The 12,106-nt window shown below is 51.3% G+C and overlaps 1 protein-coding gene across 3 annotated transcripts in view; it reads left to right on the forward strand.

Annotated features, from left to right (window-relative positions):
• The first annotated feature begins 6 nt into the window (after positions 1 to 6).
• CSPG5 (chondroitin sulfate proteoglycan 5) overlaps positions 7 to 12,106 on the forward strand; it is a 28,226-nt gene continuing 16,126 nt past the window's right edge. For 2 of the 3 annotated variants that reach the window (XR_001882175.1, XM_017855730.1), the window contains exons 1-4: positions 7 to 116; positions 774 to 1,854; positions 6,100 to 6,288; positions 9,712 to 9,787. Coding sequence is in view for 2 of the 3 variants with exons in the window: in XM_017855730.1 (XP_017711219.1) it covers positions 1,079 to 1,854; positions 6,100 to 6,288; positions 9,712 to 9,787 (1,041 nt within the window). In the remaining variant the exon portion in view is untranslated. Of the gene's footprint in view, positions 117 to 395; positions 456 to 773; positions 1,855 to 6,099; positions 6,289 to 9,711; positions 9,869 to 12,106 lie in introns of those variants that run through there. The other variant, XM_017855729.1, reaches the window with a different exon arrangement.

Genomic DNA, 12,106 nt, shown 5'->3' on the forward strand with positions numbered 1-12,106 from the left:
CAGCGGTCGGGGCGCCGCGCCATGGGGCGAGCTGGGGCGGGGCCCGGGCCGGGGACCGCCGCCACTGTTGCTGCTTCTGGGGGCCGCGCTGGTCCTGGCCTCTGGGGCCGTGCCGGGTAGGTATGACTGCGCCCGGGACCCCCGCGGCCCTCGCGCCCCACCCAGGGCAGGGGTCCCGCTGGCTGCAGGGACAGGTGGAGCTGTGAGCTGTGGCAAGGGGGCGGGGCACCGCCTGGCCACGGCCGGGAGGCGGAAGGGTCCCAGGAGGTGGTGGGGGTCCGGGGAAGGCCGACCCGGGTGGAGGGCGACCCGGGTGGGGGTAGCCGGGACCCAAGAGCGCGGGCCGCTGTGCGGGCTGGGGGCGGGGCCGGAGGCGGGGCTGGGGCGGGGCCTGAGGGTGAGACTTCGGGGCGGAACCTGGAGCTGAAGGAGCGCGCCTGTGTACGCGGCTCAGGGTGGGTTCCCGAGGGTGAGACTTCTGGGTGGGCCGAGCTGGGGCCTCCCTGGCCTGGCTCCTCAGACGGCGGGGCAGGTCGGGCGGGACCCGAGCCGCGAGCCGTTGGGCAGGCTGTGATCCTGGGCTTGGGGGCAGACTCCGGGACCGGGCTTAGAGGTGCCGGGTGGCTGGGGTCACACTGGGGCGGTGGGGTCTGCGGGTGGCGGGGTCTGGGTTGACCGGGTCTAGGCGAGCGGACCTGGCCGGGTCGGGCCCGGGCTCCAGGGCTCCCCAGCGCGCCACCCTGACGCCCCGCCCCTCGCCCTCCCGCCCGCAGCGCGTGAGACGGGCAGCGCGGTGGAGGCCGAAGAGCTGGTGAAGGGCAGGCCGGTGTGGGAGCCGCGTGCCAACGACACGCGGGAAGAAGCCGGCCCACCAGCGGCTGGGGAAGATGAGGCCTCGTGGACCGCGCCTGGCGGCGAGCTGGCCGGGCCAGAGGAGGTGCTGCAGGCGACCGGCACCGTCTGGCTGGAGGCTGACAACCCAGGCGTGGGAGGAGTGACCGCAGAGGCGGGTAGCGGCGATGCCCAGGCCCTTCCAGCTACGCTCCAGGCTCCCCACGAGGTCCTCGGGCAGTCAATCATGCCCCCTGCCATTCCTGAGGCTACAGAGGCCAGCGGGCCACCCTCCCCCACCTCTGGCGACAAGCTGAGCCCAGCTTCTGAACTCCCCAAGGAGAGCCCCTTGGAGGTTTGGCTGAACCTGGGGGGCAGCACACCCGACCCTCAAGGGCCAGAGCCGACTTACCCCTTTCAGGGCACCCTGGAGCCCCAACCGGCATCAGATATCATTGACATCGACTACTTCCAAGGATTGGATGGTGAGGGTCGTGGCGCAGACCTGGGGAGCTTCCCAGGGTCACCAGGAACCTCAGAGAACCACCCTGATACTGAGGGAGAGACCCCTTCCTGGAGCCTGCTTGACTTATACGATGATTTCACCCCCTTTGATGAATCTGATTTCTACCCCACCACATCCTTTTATGATGACTTGGATGAAGAGGAGGAGGAGGAGGATGACAAAGATGCAGTAGGAGGTGGAGACCTAGAAGATGAAAATGAGCTTCTAGTGCCCACTGGGAAGCCCGGTCTGGGGCCCGGGACAGGCCAGCCCAACAGTCGGTGGCATGCTGTCCCTCCACAGCACACTCTGGGGTCGGTCCCTGGCAGCAGCATCGCCCTCAGGCCCCGCCCAGGAGAGCCAGGCAGGGACCTGGCCTCCAGTGAAAATGGCACTGAGTGCCGCAGTGGCTTTGTGCGGCATAATGGCTCCTGCCGGTCAGTGTGCGACCTCTTCCCAAGTTACTGTCACAATGGCGGCCAGTGCTACCTGGTGGAGAACATAGGGGCCTTCTGCAGGTAAGGGCATGGCAGGCAGGTGCATAGGGACACTGAAGTGTGTATGTGAGGCCGACTCAACAGAGGTCAGTGTGACAGGCACAGCTTGCAAGAGGTTGTAAAGTCGTAGGATTCCCAGGTGGAGAAATGTTCACTCAGGCTTCTACAGAAATTACTTAGTAAAATACACTTCCTGTGACCTTATCACTAGGAGAGGTTCCTCAGAAATAAGATTCTGTCTTTCCTCTGTGCGTTGTGTCCTGACCCAAACCCTCAGTTACAAAGGCAGAATGCGGCTGGGCGATGTAGCTCACTCCTGTAATCCCAGCACTTTGGGAAGCCGAGGCAGGCAGATCACCTGAGGCTGGAAGTTCGAGACCAGCCTGACCAATATGGAGAAATCCCATCTCTACTAAAAACATAAAAAATTGCCAGGCGTGGTGGCTCACACCTGTAATCCCAGCACTTTGGGAGGCTGAGGTGGGCAGATCACTTGAGGTCAGGAGATGGAGACCATCCTGGCTAACACGTGAAACCCCGTCTCTACTAAAATGCAAAATTAGCCGGGCGAGGTGGCGGGCGCCTGTAGTCCCAGCTACTAGGGAGGCTGAGGGAGGAGAATGGTGTGAACCTGGGAGGCGGAGCTTGCAGTGAGCTGAGATCTGGCCACTGCACTCCAGCCTGGGCGACAGAGCGAGACTCCATATCAAAAAAAAAAAAAACATAAAAAATTTAGCCGGATGTGGTGGCGGGCGCCTGTAATCCCAGCTACTCGGGAGGCTGATGCAGGAGAATTGCTTGAACCTGGGAGGTGGAGGTTGCGGTGAGCAAGATCGCGCCATTGCACTCCAGCCTGGGCAACAGAAGCGAAACTCTGTCTCAAAAAAATAGAAAAGAAAAAAAAGGCAAAATGAAGGGACTTCTTTAAGACTTTTGGAAAGAGGGCTGGGTTGAGGAGTGTTTGCTGGAGAGAGTTCTGGCGGTACTGGTGAGAGGGGTAGGCCCATAAACCTACTCTGTGGGATAAAGACAGCTGCTGAACACCGCTCCATGCCTTGTGCACGGCGGGAGGAGGGGCCAGTTCCTCAGAAGGGATGTAGGCATGCAAACTCAAAAGGGAGGACCTTCTTGGAAACAGACCTCAAAATGCAGCTACTCACACAGGTAAAATCAAGCTGAGGGTCTTCGTATTGCAGATGGAGGGGTGTTTCTTGACTTTGGGAGGTGGCTTTTTTCTCTCTGCTTTGATGTTTGTCTACCTTGGGATATCATATCCATAATCCTTTTAAAGACTCAGAGTTTAGTTTCCCTAAGGGCATTGTCTGCAGCTCATCAGTAATTACCGTACTCACCTCACTCTTGGGAACTGCCCTCACAGTGAGGTATTTAACTTGCTGGGGAGCTTGCAGCAGCCTGATTCCAGAAGAATCCCAGGTTGGGGTGATCAGGTGGTTTGCTTGTCTCCATCCTTTACTGGCTGTAGAAGTGGAGTAGAGCCCTCAGACTCCTTTGAGGGTTGTCTCCATTAGTCCTAAGTGGAGCATTTCTGTCATCTGACTGTCCCTTTTTATTTTTAGTAGAGACAGGGTTTCACCATACTGGCCAGGCTGGTCTCAAACTCCTGACCTCGAGTGATCCGCCCACCTCAACTTCTCAAAGTGCTAGGATTACAGGCGTGAGCCACCATGCCTGGCCAGGGTATCTCTTTTTTTTTTTTTCTTTTTTTCTTTTTTTTTTGAGACGGAGTCTCGCTCTGTCGCCCAGGCTGGAGTGCAGTGGCCGGATCTCAGCTCACTGCAAGCTCCGCCTCCCGGGTTTACGCCATTCTCCTGCCTCAGCCTCCCGAGTAGCTGGGACTACAGGCGCCCGCCTCGTCGCCCGGCTAGTTTTTTTTGTATTTTAGTAGAGACGGGGTTTCACCGTGTTAGCCAGGATGGTCTCGATCTCCTGACCTCATGATCCGCCCATCTCGGCCTCCCAAAGTGCTGGGATTACAGGCTTGAGCCACCGCGCCCGGCCAGGGTATCTCTTTTTCAAGTGTCATTCTCCATCCTTCTTGTTCTTGTTCGTTCTGCAGGTATATGAAGAATTCAAGTTCCTTAAGTCCTGATGTAGTGATCAGAGAATAACATATAGAGAGCAATGAGTATTTTGTCCTTGGCATTGTAACTTGAGTTCCAGTTTCTTTCTATGAAGTTCTTTTTTGTTTGTTTGTTTGTTTGTTTTGAGATGGAGTCTCGCCTCTGTCGCCCCAGGGCTGGAGTGGAGTGGCGCGATCTCAACCTCACTATAATCTCCGCCTCCCAGGTTCACACCATTCTCCTGCCTAGCACCCTGAGTAGCTTGGGACTACAGGTGCCCCCGGCTAATTTTTTGTATTTTTAGTAGAAACGGGGTTTCACTGTGTTAGCCAGGATGGTTTCAATGTCCTGACCTCGTGATCTGCCCGCCTCGGCCTCCCAAAGTGCTGGGATTACAGGCATGAGCCACTGCGCCCGGCCGAAGTTCTTTTTTATAAATGGTCATGACTTTAGGGTCACTTATAGGACGTGACCACACAGTTCTTGGAGTTGTCCAGCCACTGCCAAAAGGAGGTACTGTGATTAAGAAATTGTAGCAGTTTTATTTTTAAAAAGAAAATATGACAATAAACTAACTTGCCCATTGATTAAGGGCTACCAGAAACATGAGGAAACCCTATGATTTTGCTCCTCAAACTTCAGTTTGGGGACTATAGTGATGTAGCCTGGGGTTGTGCAACCTCTTTGCAAAATCATCATCTTTCATCCTGTTGGAAGCCTGGAATTTTCACCTTCAAAGTGAACTCCCCACAATAGTATGAAATTTTACAGCTCTAGAAAGCTGTAAAAGTTCCCAGAATCTCCTGGAACTCTCAGAAAATTCCCAAGTAGAAAAATAAGATTGTCTTCCTCACTAAGCTACATGGCTCTGCCAGCATGGGTCTACCAGCCTCTCACTGCCTCACAAGGGCTTCTCCACGTGTCCACTCCAGTTTCCCTTGCTTAGCTTCCATCCCAGGATCACATTCGGGCCTTCCTACCAGATTCCTCCCCTGGCTGTGTACACCCAGGCCTGGCCACGGCTTGAAAACTATTTTTGCATTCCACTCACAGGAGACTGCTGAGCCGTTGGTTGCAGACTGCAGTGTGCCTTTGTCTCTGTCACCCTGACCCACTGCAGGGAAATGAGCAGAGCTGGGGCGGAACTTCTCTAGAACACTGGGGTAGAGGGCCCCGCTTAGAGGGGTCTGCATTCCCTGGCAACCTCAAACAGATAGCCCTCCATGACGGCAGAGGCTCAGCTGGAAAACAAAGAATTTCTTGCTAGCCATGTCTCCCCACCCTATTCTAGATGTGGAGTAGCCAGTTCTCTGGTGCATAATTTCCCCATTTCTAGACCCTTTTCTCTTGTCTGTCATTCACCCTGAGGTTCATGTCCTCCCTCCTTTGCCTGCCTCTGTATCCTTCCACATCTTTCCTCTTTGAAGCAGCATCGTTCCCATGGAAACAGCAATGTCATTGGAAGAGTTGGAGCCTGGGAATGTCCCCAAGGGCAGGAGAAAGTCACTCAACAAAAAGACTAAAACCCACCCAGAGGGTTGATTCTCACTGTGCTTGCATGACAGTTCTCATAGTACTAGAATAGGGAGCTTTAGGGGCAGAACTTGGGGCTGCAGAGATAGAAGAATCTACATCCATCTTTCTGTTTGTCCTTGTCTGTCACTTCCTTATTTTTCAGTGTCTTCTCAGCCACGTGAACTAGGTGGGACTACAAAGCAGCAAGATAGGTTTGCATGTGCAGGGCAGGTCCTGGGACTTTGTAGTTGTAGCTCTTATTCCTCTTGTTTTTCATCTTTCTTTCACCCAGAGCCAAGGGCAGGGAGAGGCCTGAGAGGATCTTGTTGGTGTCTTCATTGAGGCTGCACAGCAGAAGACCAGGATTCCCTTCCTTCCTCGGTCACTTAGCAGTCAGAGAACTTTGACCAGTTCACTCGGTTTCTCTACACCTCGGTTACCTCATTTATATCACAGACCTCAGAGCTCCCTGGCCCACTTCATAGAATGGTTGTGAAGGTGGGGGTGATCACACCAGCTCTGAGGTCTGTGCAGATTCGGAGCATTACAGTTGCTCTAGTTGGCCTTAGGAACAGGCTGTGGAGATAGGTGTTGGGGTCAGGGCCCAGGCCCTTGCTGTGGCCGTGGCTGCCTGCTCCACCGCTACGGTTTCTCAATGTCGCTGCTGCAGGTGCAACACGCAGGACTACATCTGGCACAAGGGGATGCGCTGCGAGTCCATCATCACCGACTTCCAGGTGATGTGCGTGGCCGTGGGCTCGGCTGCCCTCGTCCTGCTCCTGCTCTTCATGATGACGGTGTTCTTCGCCAAGAAGCTCTACCTGCTCAAGACGGAGAACACCAAGCTGCGTAGGACCAAGTGAGTCTGTGTCACTCACCCATCCACCCAGGTCAGGGTGTGGGAGGCCCCCGACCCTGCTATACCCCTCCAACTGATCCAGGGACTTTGTGGTGAGGGTTTCTGGCACCTGTGCTCCATTCCCAGCTGTTTTGTCCATGCTAAAGATTCACCCAGGCTCGTCTGTTCCCACACAAAATGTGCTGGAGCTGCAGCAGAGGTGAAGCCCCCGTGGCACACTGCCGCTGTCCAGCAGCTTTCCCAAAACCCTGCCCTAGGCATCTGAGAGCCTGCTTTAAAAAGGCAGCCACCATGTAGCTACTCCTCCTCTAGCCCCCAAGTAAGTTACTCAGTCTGTCCACCCTCCTGATAGCCCCTTCTTCCCTGGACTGTGACAGCCAGCAGCCAGTGCAAGATGTCATTCACATTTCTGTGTGGAGAAACTCCATCTCTTTCACATCTGTCACCCAAAACCATCTCCTCCTCGGTGAATGCTAAGGAGAAAGGGTTTATTGAGCAACACACTGCACTGGTTTTTGAAAGCTAGTCAAGCCAGTGTCCAATCAGAAGTGCAAGGAACTTAAGGAAATCCTCTTTACCTCTCCTGAAAAGAATATGTGGGGAGAACTAGGTTTAACTTCTTCTACTGTGGATTTTAAGGGCTATATGGGATGTAGAATCTTATTTCAGCTCTTCCCTTAGCAAAGCAGTGACTTATTGTGTGCATGTGAGAATCAACATGTGTTTGCCTTTAAGCCCCTGCCTTGAACACTAGGATGTGACCTTATACGCTATGAGAGAATTACTCCTATCACTAAGCAAAGTTAGAAAACCTTTTGGAAGTGTCACAGGAGTCACAAAAGGGAGATTGGAGTTCAGCTTCCTTGGGACCCCAGAAACAATTTATGCAGAACTGCTCCCACTTCCCTTTCAACCTGTTGCCCCATTAATCCCCCTCTCCTTGACCTGAGACTCCCTCTAGAGAATATGACTGAAGGACTTTCCCTGGGTCCTGGGAAAAGGACAAAACACCATCTGTTGCTCCTTTGCTGGGTAGACTCACACAATGTACAGATGCCAGCAGCTCTCTGCAGCCTTTCAGCTAACCGCCGCGGGGCTGGTAGGGCCTCTCCATTGTGCCTGTGCACTGAGGCGGGCTGCATCTACGCACGTGATCACTCCAGAAAGACACAGTCCTGGACCCCTGGCTCCTCACGCCTACACCAAGGGGGTAGGGGTATCCAGGGGACAGGAGATGGGACTGCTTCAATCACAGCAGTTGCTAATGAGGATGGGGGAGAGAAAGGAAAGGAACAACAGCCAGGGCAGTGAAGAAGCAAGAGCTGAGGCCAGGTGCAGGACCCTATTCTAGGGCCTCCTCCTCTAGCCAGCCCTGTGTTTTTCACAGAGCATGGCCCTCTTATTTCTCCACATGCCTTCTTTCTTTCCCAAGCCTGGTTACTGCTTTGATGGTGTGACATGTGCCTGGTGCACTGCAGATACTGCCATAATTTATTTATTCTAAAATATACCTTTTTTCCCCCACATATTAACATCTCTGAAATTGGATTGTGTCTTACAATCACTGGCATCTTTTTTTTTTTTTTTTTAATTGAGACAGGGCCTCACTATGTTACCCAGGGTGGTCTTGAACTCCTGGGCTCAAGTGATACTTCCACCTCAGCCTCCCAAATAGCTGTGACTACAGGCATGCACCACTGTGCCCAACCACTGGCATCTTATGATCACTGTTGGCCACATGGTAGTTATGATGTAGTGGTAATTCTCCGGCATGCACAAATGGGTTCTGAGCTGTTCATATTGTTGTCAGTCCCTTATCTAAAGTCTAAATGAACTACTTCAAGTATATAAGAAAAACTCAGTTGGGCGTGGTGGCTCACGCCTATAATCCCAGCACTTTGGGAGGCCGAGGCGGGTGGATCACGACGGGTGGATCACAAGGTCAGGTGTTCAAGACCAGCCTGGCCAAGATGGTGAAACCCCGTCTCTACTAAAAATACAAAAATTAGCTGGGTGTGGTGATGGGCACCTGCAGTCCCAGCTACTCGGGAGGCTGAGCCAGATAATGCTTGAACCCAGGAGGTGGAGGTTGCAGTGAGCCGAGATTGTGCCACTGCACTCCAGCCTGGGCAACAGAGCAAGACTCTGTCTCAAAACAAACAAACAAAAAAACCCTCTAAGGTGTAAGAAAGTATTGGATGATGGTTTAAGTGGTGGAATTGTTTTATTTTTTCTTAATGGTACATCAAATAATGGTGCATCCTATTACAATCCATGGCATTTGGCTAGATGCTGTGACTCATGCCTGTAATCCCAAGACTTTGGGAGGCCAAAGCAGGAGTACCACCTGAACCCAAGGATTTGAGTCCAGCCTGAGCAACATAGCAAGACCTCATCTTTACAAAAAAAAAAAAAAATGTTTTAAGATAATCTGGGAGAGGGGAGGGAGAGCATTAGGACAAACAGCCAATGCACATGGGGCTTAAAATCTAGATGATGGGTTGATGGGTTCAGCCAACTAGCATGACACACATATACCTATATAACAAACCGACATGTTCTGCACTTATATCCCAGAACTTAAAGTAAAATTTTAAAAAAAGAGATAATCCATGGCATTTGATAAAATACAGTATTTGGCTGGGCACAGTGGCTCACACCTGTAATCCTAACACTTTGGGAGGCTGAGGCAGGCAGATTGCTTGAGCTCAGGAGTTCAAGATCAGCCTGGGCAACGTGGTAAAACCCCATCTCTACAAAAATTACCTGGGCATGGTGGCATGCACCTGTAGTCCCAGCTACTTGGGAGGCTGAGGTGGGAGGATCACTTGAACCCAGGAGGTCAAGGCACAGTGAGCTGTGATTGTGCCACTGCACTCAAGCCTGGGCAACAGAGTGAGACCCTGTCTCAAAAAGAAAAGAAAAGAAAAGCCTTTAAAAACCGATAACCAGCACTAGGCACAGTTCTGCACTTACCAATAAAATTTAAAATACTTTTTTAATAAAGAAAGAAATACAGTATTTGGTTTTTTTGTTTGTTTGTTTTTTGAGATGGAGTCTCGCTCTGTTGGCCTGGCTGGAGTGCAGTGGCACGATCTCGGCTCGCTGCAACCTCCGCCTCCCGGGTTCAAATGATTCTCCTGCTTCAACCTCCCAAGTAGCTGGGATTACAGGTGCATGCCACTACAGCCAGCTAATTTTTGTATTTTTAGTAGAGATGGGGTTTCACCACGTTCACCAAGCTAATCTGACTCCTGACCTCCAGTGATCTGCCTGCCATAGCCTCCCAAAGTGCTAGGATTACAGGCGTTGAGCCACCACGCCCGGCCGAAATACAGTATTTGATCCAGAAGCTGAGACATTGTCATGTTTTGCCGTGATTATTTCACTTACATTTTTCCTTCACTCTTCTCTCTTAATCAGCAAATTCCGGACCCCAGCTGAGCTCCACAATGATAACTTCTCCCTCTCCACCATTGCCGAGGGCTCTCACCCAAATGTAAGGAAACTTTGCAACACTCCCCGTACCTCCTCCCCCCATGCCCGTGCCTTGGCTCACTATGATAACGTTATCTGTCAGGTAACTTGTTTTCTTCACATCTCTCCTCTTATGCATGCTTTGGCCCCTGGCCCATGTCTGGTGTCTACTTCAAAGTATGAAATCCTCAGAGAGCTCTGGAGGTCAGCCTAGGGCAACTGGGTTGGGCAGCAAAGGTGGGAATAAGCACTTGATGGTGTATCACTTATTTGACAAGCAGAATTTTAAATAGAAAAGGTCTTTTCTTTTAAAATTTTATAGAGATGAGGTCTCACTGTGTTGCCCAGGCTGGTCTCGAACTCCTGGCCTCAAGTGGTCTTCCTGCCTCAGCCTCCTAAAGTGCTAGGATTGTAGGCGTGAGCCACCTGCCTGGCTGAGAAGATCTTTTTCTAGGATTACTCATGACTTTTTGCTTCATCTATGCTTTAGAAGTCTGATTATTGTCTTATTTTCCATATCAAGGAGAAAGGCTCTGCTTTCACTGCTGAGGAATTTCATGATGGTCAGTGAAGCAAATGGTGGTTGCTCTTTGGGATGGGTGGAAAGAGTTCTGTGTCCTTGCTGCTATTTGAAGACCCTAAGAACCGGCAAGGTTATACACAGCTGGTTAGGGCCAAGGCCTGAAAACAAAACACTGGCAGAGCCTTAAGTCTAGGAATAATCCTGATCTTAGGAGGATGGGCTTATAAATATCAGTTGAAATCCAATAAAAGATCCCAATAGACCATTTTCTAAAGACTCTGGCCTAGTATATTGCCTGGATTAGACTGACCAGTAAAATACTAGAGAGAATTTCGAAAACAAGGCAGAAACCATCCAAATCCCAAATCGTGCCACATCCAAATCCTAGAATTCTCTATATAATGCAGGTTCCATACTTCAAGATAAATGCATTTTTACACAGATTATTACACAGATAAACAAGCTAAACTGAGACTGCAGACTGAAGCAATGGAGTTTAAGAAGAAATTTAGAAGACGTTCTTAGAAATCATGGACCATAGAGTGTCAGACCTTACAGGAGCCTCAGCAATCTAGACCAATACTGTCCAGTGGAACTTTCTGTGAAATAGAAGTGTTCTGTATCTGCTTTGTCTACTACAACAGCCACTAGCCACTTGCAGCTGCAGAGCTCTTAAAAGGTAGTTAATGCTACCACATTACACAGTGCAGACCTAGACTGCTGGGCTCAAGTGATACCCCTGCCTCAGCCTCCTGAGTCGCTAGGACTATGGGCATGTGCCACCACACCTGGCTCATTATTTTAACTTTTGCAAAGATGGGGTTTTGCCATGTTGCCCAGGCTGGTCTCAAACTCCTGGGGTCAAGTGATCCTCCTGCCGCAGCCTCCCGAAGTGTTAGGATTACAGGTGTGAGCTACCATGACTGGCCTTTTTCCTTTTATAGATGGGGAAATTGCAGCCCCAGAAGGGGGAAGAGAGAGTAAGAGTAAATGTGTGGCCTTATTCACAAAACCCCAGAATAGGAAATCTTGGCCTAGTACAGGAGAAGTAAATGGGTGAATTTAAATATGAAGTGAAAGAGGTAAACTTAGGATAATTTTTTAAAGACTTTGATGTAAACGGTAGAAAAAGAACAGATTATTTCACTTGGTATGTACCAAGATACAACAAGTAAGGTCAAGATGAACATTATTATAACCAAGGAAACACTATGTCTTATAAACTCTAAGATTGGTCACCGTGTTCATCAACCCACAGAGATGTAGGCACCCTGAGGGCAGGACAGAGTCTCGCTTGCTCTTCTCGGTGAGCACATTACCCTGCCCTCTTCAGTAACATGCACACAGTCAGCAGTTGCTGAATACTAGTGAGTGATGGCCTGCTACGGGGGCTCTCGGTTCCACTGGCCAATCTGCCATCCTGCAGATGGCAGCAGGTCTGCCACGGCGGGAGCTCCTGTAGTCAGCATGTTCACTGTCCACGGTTGGACAGAGTCCTCCCACTCTGCTTGACAGAGTGCAAGCGTCCTTAGGAAAGTTTCTGACCCTTGTGTTTCTGGTACCATAACTTCAGACACCTTTCCTCTTCCCAGAGAGTGAAAAGAAAGAGCTCCTCTTGGAGGGCTTGGCTGCACACCCAGTGCAAAGGTTTCTTGTTCTTGGCTGATCCAGCTTTGTGGAAAGTGAGGTTTTTGTACCTGAACACTGCCACTGACCCTTAGTTGAGAAGATGGCAAGCCTTGAAAACAGCAGAGCAGGGGGTGGTCAGCCACAGAAGGGTGGTGGTCAGCCACAGTGGGTGGTTGGCCACAGGCAGTG

The sequence above is a fragment of the Rhinopithecus bieti genome, unplaced genomic scaffold (genome assembly GCF_001698545.2).
Source record: "Rhinopithecus bieti isolate Rb0 unplaced genomic scaffold, ASM169854v2 scaffold_39746, whole genome shotgun sequence".
In the NCBI taxonomy this organism is placed as follows: Eukaryota; Metazoa; Chordata; class Mammalia; order Primates; family Cercopithecidae; genus Rhinopithecus; species Rhinopithecus bieti.